At 44.0% G+C, this 19358-nt stretch overlaps 7 protein-coding genes across 7 annotated transcripts; 3 read left to right on the top strand and 4 right to left on the bottom strand.

Moving 5' to 3' along the window:
* Positions 1 to 541: 541 nt before the first annotated feature.
* Positions 542 to 2128, bottom strand: GLAREA_09076 (uncharacterized protein; the record flags this gene model as incomplete). Its single annotated transcript, XM_008078037.1, has 4 exons — positions 542 to 973; positions 1024 to 1757; positions 1809 to 1919; positions 1987 to 2128. 4 exons carry the CDS (start codon positions 2126 to 2128, stop codon positions 542 to 544), a joined length of 1419 nt encoding a protein of 472 aa, XP_008076228.1.
* A 274-nt stretch (positions 2129 to 2402) lies between these two features.
* On the top strand, positions 2403 to 2687 carry GLAREA_09075 (uncharacterized protein; the record flags this gene model as incomplete). The annotated part of the gene is made up of 2 exons (XM_008078036.1): positions 2403 to 2589; positions 2641 to 2687. 2 exons carry the CDS (start codon positions 2403 to 2405, stop codon positions 2685 to 2687), a joined length of 234 nt encoding a protein of 77 aa, XP_008076227.1.
* A 794-nt stretch (positions 2688 to 3481) lies between these two features.
* Positions 3482 to 4465, bottom strand: GLAREA_09074 (uncharacterized protein; the record flags this gene model as incomplete). The annotated part of the gene is made up of 3 exons (XM_008078035.1): positions 3482 to 3613; positions 3679 to 4082; positions 4138 to 4465. The coding sequence occupies 3 exons, from the start codon at positions 4463 to 4465 to the stop codon at positions 3482 to 3484; spliced, it is 864 nt and encodes a 287-aa protein (XP_008076226.1).
* A 721-nt stretch (positions 4466 to 5186) lies between these two features.
* Positions 5187 to 7676, top strand: GLAREA_09073 (Formate dehydrogenase/DMSO reductase, 1-3; the record flags this gene model as incomplete). Its single annotated transcript, XM_008078034.1, has 6 exons — positions 5187 to 5301; positions 5356 to 5379; positions 5432 to 5483; positions 5535 to 5549; positions 5598 to 7502; positions 7559 to 7676. The coding sequence occupies 6 exons, from the start codon at positions 5187 to 5189 to the stop codon at positions 7674 to 7676; spliced, it is 2229 nt and encodes a 742-aa protein (XP_008076225.1).
* A 504-nt stretch (positions 7677 to 8180) lies between these two features.
* On the bottom strand, positions 8181 to 8953 carry GLAREA_09072 (ER lumen protein retaining receptor; the record flags this gene model as incomplete). The annotated part of the gene is made up of 3 exons (XM_008078033.1): positions 8181 to 8762; positions 8813 to 8871; positions 8932 to 8953. The coding sequence occupies 3 exons, from the start codon at positions 8951 to 8953 to the stop codon at positions 8181 to 8183; spliced, it is 663 nt and encodes a 220-aa protein (XP_008076224.1).
* A 501-nt stretch (positions 8954 to 9454) lies between these two features.
* Positions 9455 to 10453, top strand: GLAREA_09071 (Ubiquitin-like protein; the record flags this gene model as incomplete). The annotated part of the gene is made up of 1 exon (XM_008078032.1): positions 9455 to 10453. The coding sequence occupies one exon, from the start codon at positions 9455 to 9457 to the stop codon at positions 10451 to 10453; it is 999 nt and encodes a 332-aa protein (XP_008076223.1).
* Positions 10454 to 16511: 6058 nt separating this feature from the next.
* Positions 16512 to 18006, bottom strand: GLAREA_09070 (uncharacterized protein; the record flags this gene model as incomplete). Its single annotated transcript, XM_008078031.1, has 3 exons — positions 16512 to 17232; positions 17338 to 17488; positions 17784 to 18006. 3 exons carry the CDS (start codon positions 18004 to 18006, stop codon positions 16512 to 16514), a joined length of 1095 nt encoding a protein of 364 aa, XP_008076222.1.
* Positions 18007 to 19358: the final 1352 nt, after the last annotated feature.

Here is a 19358-nt window from a genome sequence, read left to right as displayed (position 1 = left end):
ATTTGCAGTACTGTACTGTATGAACACCATTCCACAATCCCATGTTCAAATCTTGTTGCAAATCGCATCGCCAACGCAAGGGCAGATTTCGAGACAAAGTTTCTCGTTTGCCGTTTGTTGCACGAGACAAATTAATGTCTCGGGAAATAGATTGCTCGATGGCAGAGATCCATTAAATTTATTGTTTATTTCGACTGTATTTTCGGGTTCATATACAGAAAAATTGAGAAGAGAACGTTTTGTTGCATTTCGAATCTCAAAGTCTGGTACAATAATCTCCGCGAAATTGGTAGTGAACCAGATTTTACGCTTCGAGTTGCAACAAAACTTCCCCAAGATGCGACTCGTCATTTTCTTGGTCAGCTACAGCAGTCCGAGCAAACGGAATACAACAAAACATCTTCGAAGTGATTTTGAATTGCCTACCGCCAAAATAATGGATATATAAATGTGCTTTCATTCAGCTTGCCACAGATTGCCATCTATAGCTTGTACACTTTTGTTTGTATCATACAAAATACCTAACCCCATTTTGGTCAAATCACTGTAGCTTTTTCCCACTCTTGCTCAACTTTAATGGCACTGGCTTACTCCACAACCATAGTGCAACAAATGCTACCCATCCTGTAACGGTGGCGCCGATACCCGCGATCCATGGCCAGGCACCAGTAATAACCCAACTCCTTGGCCATTCATCGTGTGCAAAATGGCGAACTGTTACAGTGTTCTTCTCCTCCACATTGGTATAGAATGGACGCTTGTAGTTGACCTTGAAGTTGAAAATACCATGTTGATCTGGGAGTTTGAAGCTTGTGGTATAGACAGTACCCGTCGAGGTGGTCTTAACGGCCTTTAATGGCAGACGGTGGAATGGCGAAAGCATAGAGAATTCGAGCTGAACAAAATCTCCGGCAGGAGGAGTGAATGGAACCCACTTATCCCATGAGTACTCGGAGAGCTCGATGGAGTATGTCTGCAAGATAAATTAGCTATTTGTATACACCACAGAGGATATCTACTTACCACATCGTTCTTGACTCTATAAATCTTTGGGTTGCTAATGTTCTGGGAAACAGCTTCATTCAAATGGTGCTCGATATTAACGGTCTTCAAAACTCCAATCTCCTTGAAAGTCCACCCAGTAACCTCAGTTGCAAATGCTTGGTTGGAGGTCTTGAGTTCCTTGCCGACTGGAGCCCCGGTCATACCAGCACTGCGCTTGACTTTTGCGTCAAACCAAGCATCCTCGAGCATCTCAGCAGATCCAACCACAGTAAAACGAGCAGAGTTTCTGGCTTGCATTGTGGTGATCAAAGATAATTGCTGTCCTGCAGCGAACGCATCCTCAGTAGAATCGGTATCTTCTTGTGCATTGTATACATATGCCGAGCGTGGTGCTCGGAGTAGAGGCGTCAACAGAGGGCTAGTATTTCCAAGACTCTGTCCAACACCTCGTGGGAACGCAATTGCCTCTCCACCCTTGCCATCTCCCCTGAAGAAGTTCTTTACATCTGGCCGAATAGCATCTGGTCTTGGGACCAAAACAACATCGTGCTTCTCTCCTGCGCTAATGGTATCGTGGTTGAAGTGATCTATAACAATGGAGGATCGGTCCGCTGGGAGGTGGATATCGAGTTCGAGAAGGAGTGAGACAATCGCAGTTGGGGTAGGATTGGAGGGGGAGAGCGTTAAGAGGATGTTTCCGCCAGCATTGATAAAATCGAGCATCAGCTTTGGAGTTAAGTGTGGTCCAAGTCCTTGAAACTAGTTAAAATGGTGTTCAAGTTGTGTTTAATTCAAAGACATACCTTTGGATTTGGCGGGGAGAAGTAGTAGGTGGTCGTAGGCTCTTTCGCCGAGAGTAAAGAGAGATACTTTGTCGCTCTTCGGTGATTCATAGGCAATTGAGAAACCTCTGGCTTTAATTCCCTTAAGTTAGTATATTCCAATTGAAAATCTTCAAATTTCCACAGGGCTGATACATACCTTCAAGGTTGCTCAAGTATCTCGAATATTTGGACTTGTCAGCCAATTCCTCCAGCACAACCAAGAGTTTATTTCCACTTGAGCTAACTGCCTGCACCACGGCAGCTGCTACCAGCAGCAAGAAAGAAGAAAACCACCGCATCGTCGTTATGTTATGTGGTGTTGTTACTTTCACAGCTCTTGTCGCGTGGTGGAGCTTTAGGAAACGTATGCAATGCCAAGATTCATGATTGGGAACAACGTTTCGCCGGTATCCGGGGGAGCTTCATTTCCAACCTCACAGGAATCATACGAGACTTAAATCAAGCATTCTAGTCGCGCAATAGTAGAAAGTCTCTTGAAGAGGTGATATCGAATCAATTGGGTAAGTAACTCTTTTTCCAATCTAGGAAGACACTCTAACACCCCCAGACATCATGTCGGCCAAACCACAATTCTTCTCGCAACCCCTCCGGTACCTACGATGGGCACACGTCCAAAAGCCCGCGATCTTCTATTCGATACTGGTCGGATCCATGGGACCAGTCTTTGCATTTGCTGCACCACCTATTCGCGCGAGATTCGGAGATTACAAGAGACCGGAAATACCATACACATATCCAAGTATGACTTCGCTGAGGTGGATAAGATAGTTGCTAACCCGAGGGTTTACAGTTCCTACAACGCCGAGAAATACGAATATCTCAGGCTACGATGATTAGAAAGTTGTATTTGGCATTGGGTGTATTTGAATGAGGGGAGCTTGTACATACCTGGGCGTTTTTGAAATGGAATTACAATACTTGAAAACCGAAGGAGCTGTGTCACATATTATGCATATTATCTCACAAGTTCTGCCACAAATCTCGGGGGAAAAACAGCTCCATTCCGAGAAGTGCAGTGAATGGAGGCTATAGCAGGCGAAGAAGTTCCGTGGATTTAAGGACAATTAATGCTCAAATTATCCATCGAGTGTTGTTTCGTTTCCCATGATGGGGAAGTTGCTAGATCATGCAGTAATCGTTGGTATTTTTGCTCTGATTGATTTATGTAGGCAGTGGTAGTGACAATGCAGCAAGCGCTGCTGCTACTTCTGGTGGTGTATTCAGTCACTCTCTTCAACCTAATCACATGTAAGATTTCGAGAGGCGTGGTAGAAGAATTTGCATTATCACTCTGTTATTAGCTTACGCTTGGCAGAAGTGCCACTAGAGTTCAAGTTGTCAAGATCCTAGCGATTCCTTTCTGTTGTACAATCCAATAGCTGCATTTTGAACAGTCCAGACTGTTCGGATTTTTATTTTTATCCGAATACATTGAAAGCACCCACAGATACGAAACGATCGTAAGTCCTACTCCCAGGATTCGTCAGTGATCAATTGGATTATACCTTGAAAGCTGTGTGATAGCAAGTAAAGTTGGCATGATATGACCATGTTTTGCGCTTGGAATTCGACGGCTTGAACAACAACGTTATTTTTGGTTCAAAAGGTCAAGAAGAGACTCTAGCTGGAGTTCAATTCGTCCCACTACTCGGTCCACTAGCACCCACGAAGACTACCAGTACCGCCGCATAAGTTGCTGTAGCTACAAAAACAGCTTCACTTCTCACTCTAACAAAAGCTGCAAGTACAAATCCAAATAGCGGCTACAAACCAGGAGATCGATTAGCTGGACAGGCAGACTATTTGTGAGAGATAGGCTTCGACTCACCACGCAAATCCCGACAGTAATAAGATTCTTCGCCTTTCCCGGGTTGAAACTCATCACAACTACAGGAACAATGATACAGCACGCACTCGCTAGACTTACAAGTAACCCAGCGATGATCCGGATAGGTGTAGAAATCTCGTTCGGTAAATGACCTGTATCATAATAATAAGGCTGCGACAACTTTTCTGTAACGGACCAGGAAAGGAATCTCGGTAAATGAGATTGAAGAAAAGTGTGTAGACGAGACGGCGTCCTATCACTGTGAGGGATTCCGTAGAGCCAACCTGCTGAAGTGTCGGTTGAGAGGTTATTTTGGTGGACTTTTTGGTTGTAGTTGAAAACACCCTTTTCGGAGACACCTACGAGGTGTTCGTTGATGTATTCGAGGTCTTTCAGCGCAGTGGCTTGATTCTCTGGTTAGTACTTGAGTATTTTAAGCCTTTCTTTCTAAGATTTTACCATGATCATGAAGCAGCAGCCTTAAACGCTCAAGGTCATGCCATGTCGGATTTCCTGCTTTCAGGGCTTTATTGCTGAGAGCATTCAACTCTTGGGCTGTGTGCTGGAGACTGTAGAGTCGAAGAGTGCCATGATATGAAATTGCAGGATTGTTCAGGTCCGCATCGGAAAGAGATTTTGCGTAGCCTTGCAATCCTTCTAAGTAGTGTTGGGGAAGTGGCTCCGCGAAATTAGGTATCGGGTATCGTGATCTAGTAATGGCTTCCTTTAACGTGTTGGTCTTAGGAAGACCTTTCTCAATTTCAGTTTCATTCACGGGAGGCTTCATGGATTCTTCTTGATGAAATTCCGTGATGGGAGCAGAGTGTCATTGGCATATCAATGAAATCTGTGAGAGATGTCACACAAAGATGGATTGTGCGTATATTATGTACGACATGAGATGTTGAATCCCTGTACTTTTCAGCTGAGCGGGCAAATACACGTATATCAGCTCATGCCACATCAAACTGTGACAATCTAACCATGACCACCTTTATGGTCCGACGCCGTATATATCTGCGTGCCAGATAAATGAGAAGAGATCTATCCGTGAAAATGTTTAGTATAAAGATATAGATGTAGCAGCCGGCGGTAAGTTGCGCGTTCATTGAGCAAAAGCTCTAATTTGCATCCATTCCAGCGCCCGAAAAGGTGTGCTCTAGAGCACAAGATAGAGGAAAACTCGATAGTGGCAGACATACACACCGAAGCGCGATATGTTGCCCAAGTACACCCACAATAAAGCGTGCTCAATACAATTTAATTTGAAGAAGAAAAGGATTCAGAGCGACAGAAAATTTCCTTAAGGAACCGAAAGACGCGCTAAGCTTGGACCAATTAAATGGTGGCATTACTGGATTACGCCAGACCCACTATACCTCGCTAGCACCGTTGCCGAACAACCTCGAGCTACCAGAACGTTCAGATTTAGACGTTCAATTGCCTCAACCCCGCCACCTGTACAGTGTCGTTCCTTTTTCTTTTTGTCTAGACAATAATAGGACACGATGCTGAGGCAGACTCTTGCGCGTTCTGCGCTACGGACGACTAGACAAACATGTAACGCCTCCAGAACTTTTGCGACATCGAGCAGGAGACAGGCGGAGGTCCAGTTAACTATTGGTAAGGCGCATAGGGATACGGGTACCGGCGAATCTTGACTAACATGGAGTTTAGATGGCAAGCAAGTCTCAATCGAAGGTATGCTCGAGAGTGGAACGAATGGCGAGGAATATACTGATGGTTGCCACAGCTGGTTCTGCTTTGATTCAAGCTTGCGAGAAGGCCGGAGTTGTAATACCCAGGTGAGTGGATTCTTGTGAAATTATATTTACTGTTTGCTAACTGATACTTAGATATTGCTATCATGAGTGAGTCCCTCGATAAGCCTGCGAAACCCCCGACTGATTACAAAACAGGAAACTTATGATTGCTGGAAATTGTCGAATGTGCTTGGTAGAGGTAGAGAGGGCACCAAAACCTGTGGCATCATGCGCGTGGCCAGTACAGCCTGGTATGGTGGTAAAGACAAATTCGCCACTTGCACATAAAGCCCGAGAAGGAGTGATGGAATTTCTGCTGGCCAACCATCCTCTCGATTGCCCAATTTGCGACCAAGGTGGAGAGTGTGATTTGCAGGATCAGTCGATGAGATATGGAGCCGATAGAGGACGATTCCACGAGGTTGGCGGAAAACGAGCTGTGGAGGACAAGAATGTCGGACCTTTGATCAAGACCTCGATGAACCGATGTATCCACTGCACGAGATGTATTCGATTCTCTAACGATGTTGCTGGAGCCCCAGAGTTTGGATCAACTGGACGAGGAAACGATATGCAAATTGGAACCTACATTGAGAAGACTTTGGATTCGGAAATGTCTGGAAATGTCATCGATTTGTGCCCTGTCGGAGCTCTCACCTCAAAACCGTACGCCTTCAGAGCGAGACCGTGGGAACTGAAGCACACTGAGTCGGTTGATGTATTGGACGGTTTAGGATCAAATATCAGAGTTGACTCGAGGGGGTTGGAAGTTATGCGAATTCTTCCTCGTCTCAATGACGATGTAAATGAGGAGTGGATTAACGATAAAACACGCTTTGCTTGCGATGGTCTCAAAACACAACGACTTACCACACCTCTTATTCGAAAGAAGGATCAGTTCCTTCCCGCCACCTGGGAACAGGCCCTTAGCGAGATTGCAGCTGCATACAAGGACTTTGCGCCAAAGGGTAACGAGTTCAAGGCAATCGCTGGAGAACTTGTAGAGACCGAATCAATGGTTGCCTTGAAGGATTTGGCCAACAAACTCGGCTCAGAGAACTTGGCCCTGGATCAACCATCCGGTAGCAAGCCACTTGCACACGGAATCGATGTTCGCTCCAACTTCCTTTTCAACTCAAAGATTTGGGGAGTTGAGGAAGCCGATGCCATGCTCATTGTCGGTACAAACACAAGACATGAAGCTGCTGGTCTGAACGCCCGTATTCGCAAGCAGTGGTTACGATCTGATCTTGAGATCGGTGTTGTCGGTGAGACCTGGGATTCCACATTTGAGTTTGAGCACTTGGGTTTAGATGCTGCTGCGCTGAAGAAAGCACTTGCCGGACCCTTTGGCAAGAAACTTGCAGCGGCTCAGAGACCTATGATCATCGTTGGATCTGGTGTCACGGACCACCCAGATGCAAAGGCAATCTACGAGATGGTTGGAGCTTTCGTTGAGAAGAACGCTGCCAACTTCTCAACAGAGGAGTGGAATGGTTACAATGTCCTTCAACGTGCCGCATCAAGAGCTGGTGCTTACGAGATTGGCTTCACAACACCTTCCACTGCTGTTGCCGAGACAAAGCCTAAATTCATCTGGCTTCTTGGTGCTGATGAGTTTGACGCTGCGGATATTCCAAAGGATGCTTTCGTCGTCTATCAAGGCCATCACGGTGATCGTGGGGCTCAGATCGCTGATGTTGTTCTTCCTGGAGCGGCTTATACTGAGAAGGCCGGTACATATGTCAACACCGAGGGTAGAGTCCAGATGACAAGAGCTGCCGTTTCATTGCCGGGTGCCTCAAGAACAGATTGGAAAATTATCCGAGCCGTCTCAGAATTCCTCGGCGCACCATTACCATATGATGATGTCGCTCAGCTCCGAGACCGTATGGTCGAAATCAGCCCCGCTCTCGCTAGCTACGATGTCGTCGAGCCAGTTGCATTGAAGCAATTAAGTAAGGTTCAGTTGGTTGACCAGAATAAGGGCAGCAAGCCAAGCAACACACCACTGAAGAAGATTGTTGAGAACTTCTATTTCACAGATGTCATCTCAAGAAGGTACAGATTCCCTTTGCTTCCCCTCCGCTAAGTAATCAAACTAACATTTCTAATAGTTCCCCAACAATGGCAAGATGTTCAGCAGCAAAGGAGCAGAATAACTCGGAGACAAATTTCATGGCTCCAGGCTATTCGACTGATGCGCCACATGGTCAGGTGGCTTATGGAGCGTAATTTGACACCCACTTGTATTTGAAGATTTCATTTGTGCTGCATAGGGGTGTTTGTTCTCGGATGGATGTATATATGGGTCTTGTGTCTCCGTAGTAAAAAGAATAAAGCGTTTCTAAAGCCTTTGCCTGGTCTTTTGAGGCTTGAAAATAAACGTCCCCATTGACGGTCGATCCTGTTCAACTCTGGAATTACGTAAAATCTAAGTCAGGGTGAAACGGCCACTTCACGATTCCTCTATGCTCGATATAGCAAAATTTGATGCATTTTACAGTAATATGACAAGAGGACTGATCGTTGCTTTTTGGATCAAAGTCCTAACCCACCATAACGCCAGCCATGCTAATCAAACACCCGTTTCCTTGCACTCCCCCCAATTTCTCTGCAGCTTCACATATTTATCTCCAACTCTACCGTTGAGTTTCTCGACCTCCGGTATCTTTGATTGTTTCTTAGTCTAGACTTCGACTCTTCTTATAGAGCCCAAGAACTTGCATGTACGATCGCCTAAACTGGCAACGCAAACTTCTTCCCCTTCATAACCTTGGTATAATAAATCCAGAAGAAATCAGAATACAAAACTGTCTGTATAATCCCAGCCACCACAGCGATGCTATCGAAATGCGGTTTCCCAGTGTTCTTATCAATCTCTGTCCAGTACCTCCAGATCCAATTTGGAATATAAAGCGCTCTGTACAATCCCAGCGCAAATAGATAGTGCGTGGTGATCGTCTCCGCCTCGCCGGTTCGCTGCAGCATCAGCAATTGCGGCATTATGGCTACGGATTCGAGCCAGATTGAGAATGCCCAGAGAATTTCGGAGACGGTGTATTCGTAGGGCCAGATAAGCGCGAGGACGAGGGAGGCGACTAGGAGATATTGCACTTTGAATGTGTCGAGTCCTGGGTCGTGGGTTGGTTTGTAGGCGGTTGTCATGAGGTAGATTGTGTATCCTGAGGACCCTATGAAGAGGATCTTGAAAATTGTGTTGTAGGCGGAGTGGGTGAAGGTGGTGAAGATGTCTAGGTAGCGCGTTATGTAGACTATGAAGTATAGGGCTTGCGATTTGAATGATATTCCGGAGCAGGACTGGACTTGTGTTAGTGGTTTGAATTGGTCTTGGTGGTGGAACAATGTACGTTTGTTTGGTGCATTTTGTGGAGGAGAATCAGGATTGAGATAAGATGGGAGAGATCTCCTGATTTTCGCAGATGAATTAGCTCTATACTTCTTATAGAATGAAGCTATTCAAGCTTACCCGTAATCCTGAAAATATTCATGTTTGCGACTTAGCTGAGGACGTTCCCCAGGCGTTCAAGACAGGTTTTGCAGTGGTCAATTTGGAGGGCGATCGCAGCTATGATTCTGCTATGAAGTGTTCAGTGTCGAAAGTCAATGGCTTGACGGTGTTGTGTCCCAATAAATTGGATTCTCCTTCCTGTTGAGGACACGCAACGCGATTGCTGCTAGGATCGAACTGCGCGCCGGGACGAGGCGTTTTGCCGACCACAGCCGCTGTGCATAAGGTTAGGCGCACAAGCGCGAAGCTTATTCTCCGGCGGGTGGCAATGCGCTTCCGAGGTCTTTCATGATTACGAAGCGGGATTGCCTGGAAAGTTCTATGTGATCGAGTTGGTTGCGCTGAATAGAAGCTCTTTGTACATATACTTAATTGAATACAACTACTCTACCATTATATGCTATTCAAATTCGCACTCTATTTCCCCTATTTATCTCGACTTCTGTGATCAAACAGCATGGCAACTGATCAAGATTCCACAATGTCAACTGACGCGCAGGATTTAGTCTCCATTACCGTCGCCCATCTCGGAAAACAGCATACGCTTTCTCTTCCTAAAGATGCGACTATTACGGACCTATCTGAAGCCATAAACGATGAGCTCAATGTTCCACCTGCGAATCAGAAAATCACCATTCCCAAAACCCCGATGCTCAAATTCCCTTTTAAAGACCCCAATCTACCTCTTTCGCCTACGCCAGGATACATAGTAAAGCTTATGGGCAGTACTGCAAAGGAAGCTGCTTCAATATCTACCGCCCAAGAAGAGGCTTCACGCCGAGTCAACCCGAGAGCTGGCCGGTCGAATCAACAGAAAGTCTCAGCATACAAGACAGTCGACCATAAGAAAGCCCATGAAGAAGCATTATACACGTTCCAAACCCTCAAACCGCTGCCCTACCTCCCAAACCCTTCAAAATCTCTCCAGTTTCTCGAGCGCCTAAAGAATGATGTCGGAATTAAAAAGACCATGCGAGACCACCAATTTACAGTTGGCTTGTTGACGGAAATGAATCCTGTTGAGCATACGCAGAGCAACCATGAAGGTACATCAAGAACACTTGGGCTCAATAGGAATCAAGGGGAGGTTATCGAGTTGCGGCTTCGAACAGATGCGTATGATGGATATCGAGATTATAAGACAATCAGAAACACACTTTGCCATGAGCTTGCTCATAACGTCCACGGTCCGCATGACCGGAAATTCTGGGATCTGTGTAAGCAGATTGAGAAGGAGGTTGATCTGGCTACTTCTTCGGGAAGGACTATTGGGGAAAGGGAAGAATATTATGATGGTGGACATGGTGAGGATGTGGACGATCATGGGGGGTGGACTGGTGGGGAGTTTGTGGTTGGAGGCAGTGTTGCGGGTGGTGGTGGAGGGTTGAGTAGGAGAGAGGTGCTTGCTAAGGCGGCGGAGGAGAGGATGAAGAGGTTGAGGGAGCAGCAGGGTGGCGAAGGGAGCGGGACGGGGTCTTGATATGGATTTTTGAGGGTTGGAAGTGTGGATTTGGCATAGCGATAGGCGTTTCAGGGATTTGAGTTTCAATGGGATTCGGAATTAAGATGATGGAAATGAGGTACTTTAACATTGTAGAGTTGAGCAAATAAGGGATTTGAAATATACTTATGAGACTTGGGTAAAGAGTATTCAGGACATAACTGCAAGATATATTAAAAGCAACTTACTTTGCTTCTGAATTCTCAAACCATATTCGATTTGCAATCAAGAGAAACATTGAAATTTATAATTAAAATAGAATTCGTCCAGCTTTAGGCGTCATCATAGTATACGTCGATTGTTGGTTTCATGTTGTTGTCAACCCGAGTAAGTCTAAAATTCTAGCGACAAGTACTTCTCATATACACACGCTGGAATTTCCCTAACAACCGCTTTTAAAATGGAGATTCCTTTCGGAAGGAACGTTGAGTGATAGGGACAGAACTGAAGCAGCTTCAGCCTCTATCTTCTTGGTTAAATCCTTTTGTTGAAGAAATTGTGTGATCACTAAGCTACCTATATGGGAATGTGAATAATATATCAAAAAATGCATTACTGACCTACTCTCAAACAGTGTCCAATGAATATTAAAAAGTTAAGTGTCACCGAAATCTGACTTGTCACCGAAAAAGCCTATCCGATTTCCAGATTTGGAAGAACTTCCAAAGAACCCTTCTAACATTTTGACAACTATTGTTTCCGTACAAGACCTTCATCTATCTCAAATTTCGTTTTTTTTTTACATAAGTTTGGCTCATTTAACTCCATTCTCTACTATAGCCAGAAGCTTCGATGCACCCACTCTCACAAATCTAGCAAATGTTTCCTTCTTAATTGTCCGTGAACAACATTTGCGTAAGCGCCATGCCAACAACGTCAGTCTCTATATTCATCAAAATCCTCATCTGACTTTGCCTCCGTGGATGGTTCTCTCTCGTCTTTAAAATTGCCAAATTAATAAGATCTTTACAGCATATGTAACCAGATATTTTTGGCCAGGCTCCCAGCCGCGTCTCAACACTGCAAGAGCCCTAAGCGTAGAGCGGGGTTAAAGTATTTGACGGCTGTAAAAGCGAATATATAACGTACTGTTACGGTTCTTACTTACGCAATAAGGCAATTTCTAGTTGAGAGAGGGAATTCACAGCTACTAATTAGGCTTATAAAGTATGCTTTAACTTTTTATTACTTGTAACAAAGATTTCTGGCTTTTCCTTTCTAGATTATTAGAAGATATATATTAAAGTGTTTTATATTCTATTCTACCTTATTCGCAGAGATTATACTAATTTTACTAAGCTGTCTATCGATATTATAATAGAGATTCTAATATGTATTTCTTTTATCTTTCTTTATCTAAAAAAACTAATGTTAAAAAAAAGGGAAATATTATTTTATAAACAAAATATAGATTAAGGATTACGCCTTTTCCCTATACACTCGGTTGTGGATTCTAATTTAACAAAGTCGAAACCAGACCTCTATATCCTCATTTTAAACTATCAAACATGTTAGTCGTTTGATGCTTATCCTCGGACGATAGATCCAGAAGGGTTTCATTATTAGAAGGATAAACATATCTTGAAATATACTTAAGAATCTTGCATCTACATGGGTTATACACTCTATTGTCTAATTGAAGCTCTAAACTCATATAAACTATTCTGTACTGCCAATTATCTATCTCCTACAAGTAAGCAAATAACCATTTTCGAAATTGCTCAAATACTACACAAAGATTTCTTGTAGTAGGCTGCAATTGTGACTCGCTCTATATTGAAACTTTCACAGCAAGTTCTATAATACAAGGTTTCAAACTGTCATTGAATTTGAACCTGCTGCCGAAGACGTTCTGCTCAAATCTATTCTAGTGTCATTACATCTATAGCCAGCGTATCTGTTTTTTTTAGAATACACATTACAACGAATATTACAGTAAAATATTCATTTTACGATATACTATAGCTATCTCTGATCTCTCTGATAGTGTTGTCTTTGTAGTGACCTTACCACCAGTTAGTCGGATAATGCTTTTTTTAACAACTGTGTCTCTCTAAAGCCACTTAATACCAAATAATTATGGTACTGAGTAATGAAAAAAATGAAAGAAATTATAAACTTGGATCCTTATTCTTAATACGCTGTTTCTCGATATTTGAGTTTGGAAATCTACTTCCAGACCTGGGTTTCCCTGTGGAAAACGGCATGTTTCCTCTTCAGAACAGCAGGACACCTAATTCTGAGTATCCCTAAAAGCTTGTACTTAGTCACACAAATTTGCATGCAAGCTTTAATGCCATTGTGCCTGTATCTACAAAGTGACTTTATAATACGGCAAAGTTTTTGGTTCTAATTTCCAAGTCCAGACCTGCCATGTTAGGCATGTTTCATTGCTTACTCTAAGTAGAAATTCGAGAAATCTTTTTATCCCAGATTCCACAGTTTTAGAGTCGCTCCATCCACACAATCACAAATCCAATATGTTTTGCATCTCTCTTCCTTGAAAAATATGGACATTGGAATCATTTCCCTACTTATCATGATATCAATACATATATACCAAAACGCAAAGATGTAGAGCTTAACACCAAAAAAATCCCCGACCGGTCGGGGGTTAAACTTGTTGTCGGATCTCGAACTTTTCGAATCAAACGTTCGACCGAAGCAAGTCGTAAAACTGCATCAAGGGGTTGTCTTTTACGGAATGGCGAGGATGCACAAAGGAAAGGATGAGGAACTGGGAAGGGGAGATACGGTTGTTATCATGACAGTGCGATGCTTTATGAGATTGTTTTTTCGCAATGATTATTCCTTTCACATCCCAGTTGGATTTATTGAAACTATAATGTTGATTATTCATCATATTATACTACGAGAGAAACATTAATAGATATTTTATAGTCTCTAGAACCGAGTTATAGAACTGTCACCGTTTTCCAAGCCACTATTGAAATAATATCTCTTGCTAACACCTAATGATTTACACCTTTTCACTCTTCCCAAATTAAGGACTCTAGACTACTTAGAGGCTTTAATGCTATACTTTCTCGTTTAGTAGTTTAGGAGCGAGTATATACAGTCCCGTATAAATATTATAGTACTTCTATTTATTAACAATATATACTAAAACTAGAAAGGAAACTTGTTATACTCTTTCAAGGAATATTATTCTACTATTACGTAAAGGCTATAAAAGGTAGATGTAGTTTTTCGAATTAAATTATAAAGTATTATATTTATAGTGATTATATTCTTGTCCCCCTTAAAAGAAAATTATAATATAAAACAAGAAACTTTAGTGTCTATTAGGTTATTGCCACATAAAATCTCAGCTTACAAGATTTAACGCTTAATGTACCTAAATAACCAAGGGCTGGACCTCTAAATCTTATAACCTTTAACATCGAGTATCAATTGCTAAGGTCAAACTCTCTGAATGTACTCTTGCAATAGTCCCATCGACATAACCTTTCACTAGCGTGAGTCTATTTTGTGACACTTCTAGAGTGTTAGGCATCTTAATGACAAGCGTTGAATTCTGTAATAAGACGTACTGTAGTTAGAGGGTGAGTAAGAAGTCATTCTTGAGAGCTATCGCCGAAGTGTTGAATGTAATGTTAAAGGGGTCTAAGTGCTGGGAATAAAGTGGAAGACTAGATACTAATTAATATCGAAAAAGAATTTATGTCATGACCTTATTTACACAATGTCAATATACACATAAAACCCAAAGCTCGAAACAAACTCCCAATCCCAAACTTCCCAGTTTATTTAAACAACTCCCTCCCTCTAAAACATCTCATATTTCCCACTCCTCTCATCTTATAAATCCATGACGACCAACTCTGGATTAGAGATTAATTGCCTCAAAGAATTTCGCGTACATTCCTCGCTCCTCTTTCATGCCCCTCTTTCCACCTATCTCGTAAGATTTATCTATACAATAACCCGACATCACACGGTTCTCACCACAAAGACCTAGCAATCCCCAACTATTCTTCCAATCCCCACCTCTCCCACCTCAGAAGTCACCACCGAATTTCGCTTCATCACCGAAAGCTGTCTCACATTGATAAAAGGATCTTGAGCACGACAAACCTTGAATCTCAGACTCTCAAAACATCTCCCAACGAAAACCAAAATTAATTCCCTACAAGTTTCCAAGTCACAGAGTTCTCGACGTCATCCAGATGAAAAAGAAAAGAAGAAGATGAGATGTATACGTCTCCACGAACCCGATCGATATCCCGGAATATATGCTAAGACAACATGGAAACCACGACGTTGACGTGATTCTATGGGTAAGCCTATTTTAGCTCTTGTGGTGATGGCCACGATGGTGGTTTAGGAGTTTGAATTTCTTTCGGATGGTTTGGAAGGAATTGTGCTCTTTCCTAATAATCAGCAGACTCTGGCGTGGGCTTCGAAGATTGTTATCTCAAATTTTACTGCTGAGTTTAGTAATTTGATATTATAGACAAAACACAACCCAAGCCTCCCGAATGTGTCCACGCAATTGATATATACCGCCAAATCACACTCCCACCTCACCTCCTTCATCCCCTTCCCCACACACCAAAACCCTTCCAAACCACCAATAAAACATCAAAAAACCCCTCTCCCTTATCACCATCCGACAAACCAAACTTGTTTCAACAAATTATCGTCCCCTCTCGCTCCCCTCCAACATCTCAGTAATTACAACTCCCTGATACTCTCCCTTGACGCCACCACGAAATCCCGCAAACCTCCTCTCTCCGGAATACTCCCCAAACCGATAATGACGCCTTTAAACTTTCGATTATTGGTATGTTATCACCGATTTTGGACGCACCACCGAATTCCCACCCTTCACTCCCATCTTCCATTTCAAGAATACTTTCCATGCTAATTCAACCCATCACATACTTCACAACCCACCACAATCCACCATCTAAACACCTCACCGCTCCTCCCCTCAATCATTCACAATTCCGAATCGCCCCACGCCCAGAATCCCATCCATCCCAGCCTCCCCCTTCTCATCCATCATTCCCATACCTCCCATCAGAAAATCCCCATGCTCAAAGATTTTCCCACCACGAGATAAAAAAATACCGCCCTCTATACTTCCCAAACCCGCTTTCCCGAAATTCGTCTTCAGACCATCATTACCTGGGGCAACAGAAACTCTAGTCTTTGATATCTCTCTGATCCGAGGGGGAGATTTCGTGCGCGGTGGTAGCATACGTTGCGCAGTCAATTTTCTTTCTCATTATACCTAGTCAACCTTCAGATATGCAAAATAGTAGTATCCCAACATTACCAATACGCACATGTATACAATTTCCGGTGCACAAAACAGAAATAATGAACAGTTTGTTGAATGTGCAATCTTCTTCAAGAGTCGAAGCTACTCCTATATAGCTTCAGGGGAATTCATCTCTAAGTATGTCACCAACTCAGTCAACCAAACGATTATAAAAATAGACACGCATCCGTTCATCCTCACTTGCTAAAAACTAAGCTAACGAACGTAATCCTGTAATGCTTGACTACCCTAGTCATATCCTGCAATTCTCATTCTCAATCTCAATCCGTCAGAGGGGGTATTTTCATCTCTATCAATAATTTCAATACTCCTAAAAGATTCCCAAAGGTATTCCATTCCGGCGCCCAGATGATGCAAACGAGAGTCTTCATGTTTATGTTTAAACAAAACAGGTCGGAGTCCATGGGTTTTTCAACCAAACAAATGATAAAACGTATATAAGATCCAGCACCAGCACTTGGTACGGCCTTTGATTTTTCCCAAATCGGTTCATTTCTCTTTTTTTTATGAGCGATGATGAGTGACAGTGGCCTTTTGGTGGTATTGGATTGGTGCTGGTACAACAGTTGATAAAAGGGAGACGAGAAGATCGCTTTCATCGATGATAACAATATCAGTTGTCGTGCTAATTTTGAGGGTATAATGTGAACTTCAGCGGCGCCCGGCCGACTGTGATACAGATATAAGCCCGACCAGCGAGCAACGGTAGACGCTTCTGTCAAATAATCATAGACCACTGCTGTGCGTACGACTACGCTCCATAATGATCATGGCATCAACCATATTTTGTTGTCGATCACGGCCTTGCGTCATGAAACCATCTCCGTGGGCACGACTTCCAGCAACGAGATAACCATCAGATTCATCCAACTCCAGTGGAGTATTAATCGGCCCTGGACTACCTATTGGTAAAAGTCTGGCACTGGTAGGTTCTGGAACGACGACTTGTTTGGTGGGATCACGAGGCGTACGGTGTTGAGCCTGGGCAAGCATGTCCCTTTGGTATTTCTGAACCTTCCTCTTGACATCGTCACTTGTGCGGTCCTGCATAGCATTTCTGTTCTTCTTGTTTTGAGAGGCCAAGGCCGGGATTTGTAAGGTTGTTGGTGGCGCCGGTGCACTTGATAGCCCTGGCGTGGTGGTACGAGAAGCTTCTGGTGATACATAATTCGAAGGATAATACTTTCCCTTTGGAATAGCAAAACCGTCGAGAGTCGGTGAAGGTCGGAAGTTGAAAGGACTCAGAGCGAGGCCGGGAGCTTTGGGGGTTGCCTCTGAGGGAGACGCCTGTGAAGAGCTAGCAGACATATTTGAAGGAGACATTGGAGTTGAGGCGCCTGGTGAGGGTTGTGGAACAGGAGGAACTGGACCTGGAAAGCCACTTATGTGTGCAAACGGATTATGTCGGTACTTTTGCTGAATATCGTCGAATTCGGGGAAGTAGCCTCTAAAAATCACATCAGCTTTGTAATCAAACAACTGCACGCAATCATCTATGAGTGCTTCCTAATTGAAGCAAAATGCTTAAGCGAAAGTGTTTGTACCAACGTACCCTTTTACGTTTTCTCCTCGTCCTGTTAATGGTGTGTAGCTTGAAGGAGTATTTCTCTTGGGGACTTCGATTGATATGGGTTTGCTCCTCTTTTTAGACGGGGTGCCTTGGACCGGCTGTCTTGGCCGTAATACGGGGCTGCTAGTATTGCCTGTGAAGAAGAACCCAAGATCAGCACCAGAAAGTCTACGATATTGTCCAATATCGATATGATAATGCATCGCAAAATGAGGGTGTGTGGTGTGCAGGTGGATTGGACTATGGGACAGTGTGCGTGGGTGGCGGCGGGGTAGCTTGGGTCTAACCACTACTCCCGTCCTCAATGCAGTTTCATGCACCTCCCCCACGATGGCGTACTCGCACCGCGGATTGCGAGGGTTTTGGTGGTTTCCAACCACGAGGGCCCTGGGCGGGAGAGTAGTTGGTGGATAAACGGTGCAACGTACCAGTAGTTCGACCTCGTGAGGCCAGGTGTTCCCCTTCTCCATCACTGCTGTCTCTGATATTCAACGAGCGTAATGTAGCGACAAATCCATCTTCACTCCTCGTAGACGCCGTGGAGGATGCAGACCCGGTGCGATTGAAAGATGGCCTCGGACTTCGACTGGGCTTCTGTTGTGCTGCACTCGCCAAGTATGACGCCGGCTTTTGGAACGATCGACTCGCCATTTTGTGAATGAGTCGCGACTTGACACGACTACTGCTCTGGACTCTCCGTAGCGTCTTCTGGCGTACCTGGTGCACCCTCGATCAGCCACACTATGGCTGGTAATGGAACAACGAAACTATCCAAAGAATCCAGCTGACTGGATTTTGCGCGAGACGGACGCTCAGGACCGCAAGGGATGTTCCGTGGGTAAAGTGCGTACCGCGAACGAGGTAGGTACGGGTAATCGATGAACAGAGTAGTGGCCAAAGTAGGTTACCGCGAGGATATTGCCGCAATAAGGTTTCGAATCGAAGAGTTTGTCTTGTTTGTGACCTCGGGAGGTGCTAAGGTTAATGGCTTTGTTCGTGGAGTCTGGAGGGTCGAGACCGAGACTCTGACGCAATTATTGTGTTGAAAACGAAGTTGTTGATGGAAAAATTGTGTAATCGGAGCGTATACGATCAGAGGTACGTGTCGAATAGTAATCTTTTCTTTGAAATTCCTCTGGTTTTGAAACTGGTGGAAGGCAAGTTTTTGTTGTTGGTGATTTCAAATGGTCCTTAACCTTAGTCGGTCAGAGTCAGTTGTCGCAGAATCCTATGACCCACGGCGACTATTCCCCACTAAGGATCCCTCAATGACGAACAATAGGAACTGTAGCCGTGGGAGGAAATTATTTCGCGCTGTCCGGTGTTCGTTCACAGAAGGTCCAACCTTCGAAATTGTGTCGAATCCAACAGGAGATGTGATCACGAGTCCAGTGCAAGTGGCTTTTAGAGATTCAAGACGGTGGGATTCCAATACCTGGGTACGTACTCGAGTATGCGTGAAAGTTGCCAAAGGAGGAGCGACAAACGGATTCGATATGACGAGCACCTGGGCAATTTTCGGAACACAGATCCGTGGCGGTGCGGGTTTGCTGTGGCTCAGAAATAATTGGGGATTTTTTGGTCATCCGGTCGCTTGTCCATTCTTCTCCAAAATTGTGGCGCGAGAACTTCTCTTTCTCAACTTCGAAAACACCAAAACACGCTCCTCATCATGTACATATACTTTCGAGATTTTGTTCTTCCCAATGTCTCTTTTTCTATTCAATCCTACAAGTTTTCCTCACATTTCACCGCATCCTTGACCGCTGCACAACCAACCTTGGAATGCAGTCAGATAAGACCATACCAAGCACTCGTACTGCCACCAACGCTGATTATTTCCAACTTCATCCTTCCAAGACCCGCAACCTGCGGTTGATCGCTTCAACTTACTCTTCACTGGTTCGTCGTAAACATGATATCGCTTCCTTGCGTATGGGTCTTCCGTGAGGAACACGAGGATTCAGATTCAGATCCGCCGGGTTCGCGGGATTTTACATCAA

This window comes from Glarea lozoyensis, assembly GCF_000409485.1.
Source record: "Glarea lozoyensis ATCC 20868 chromosome Unknown GLAREA1, whole genome shotgun sequence".
NCBI lineage: Eukaryota > Fungi > Ascomycota > Leotiomycetes > Helotiales > Helotiaceae > Glarea > Glarea lozoyensis.
Note: the sequence above shows the minus strand (reverse complement) of the source record. Positions and strands in the feature narration are given on the sequence as shown.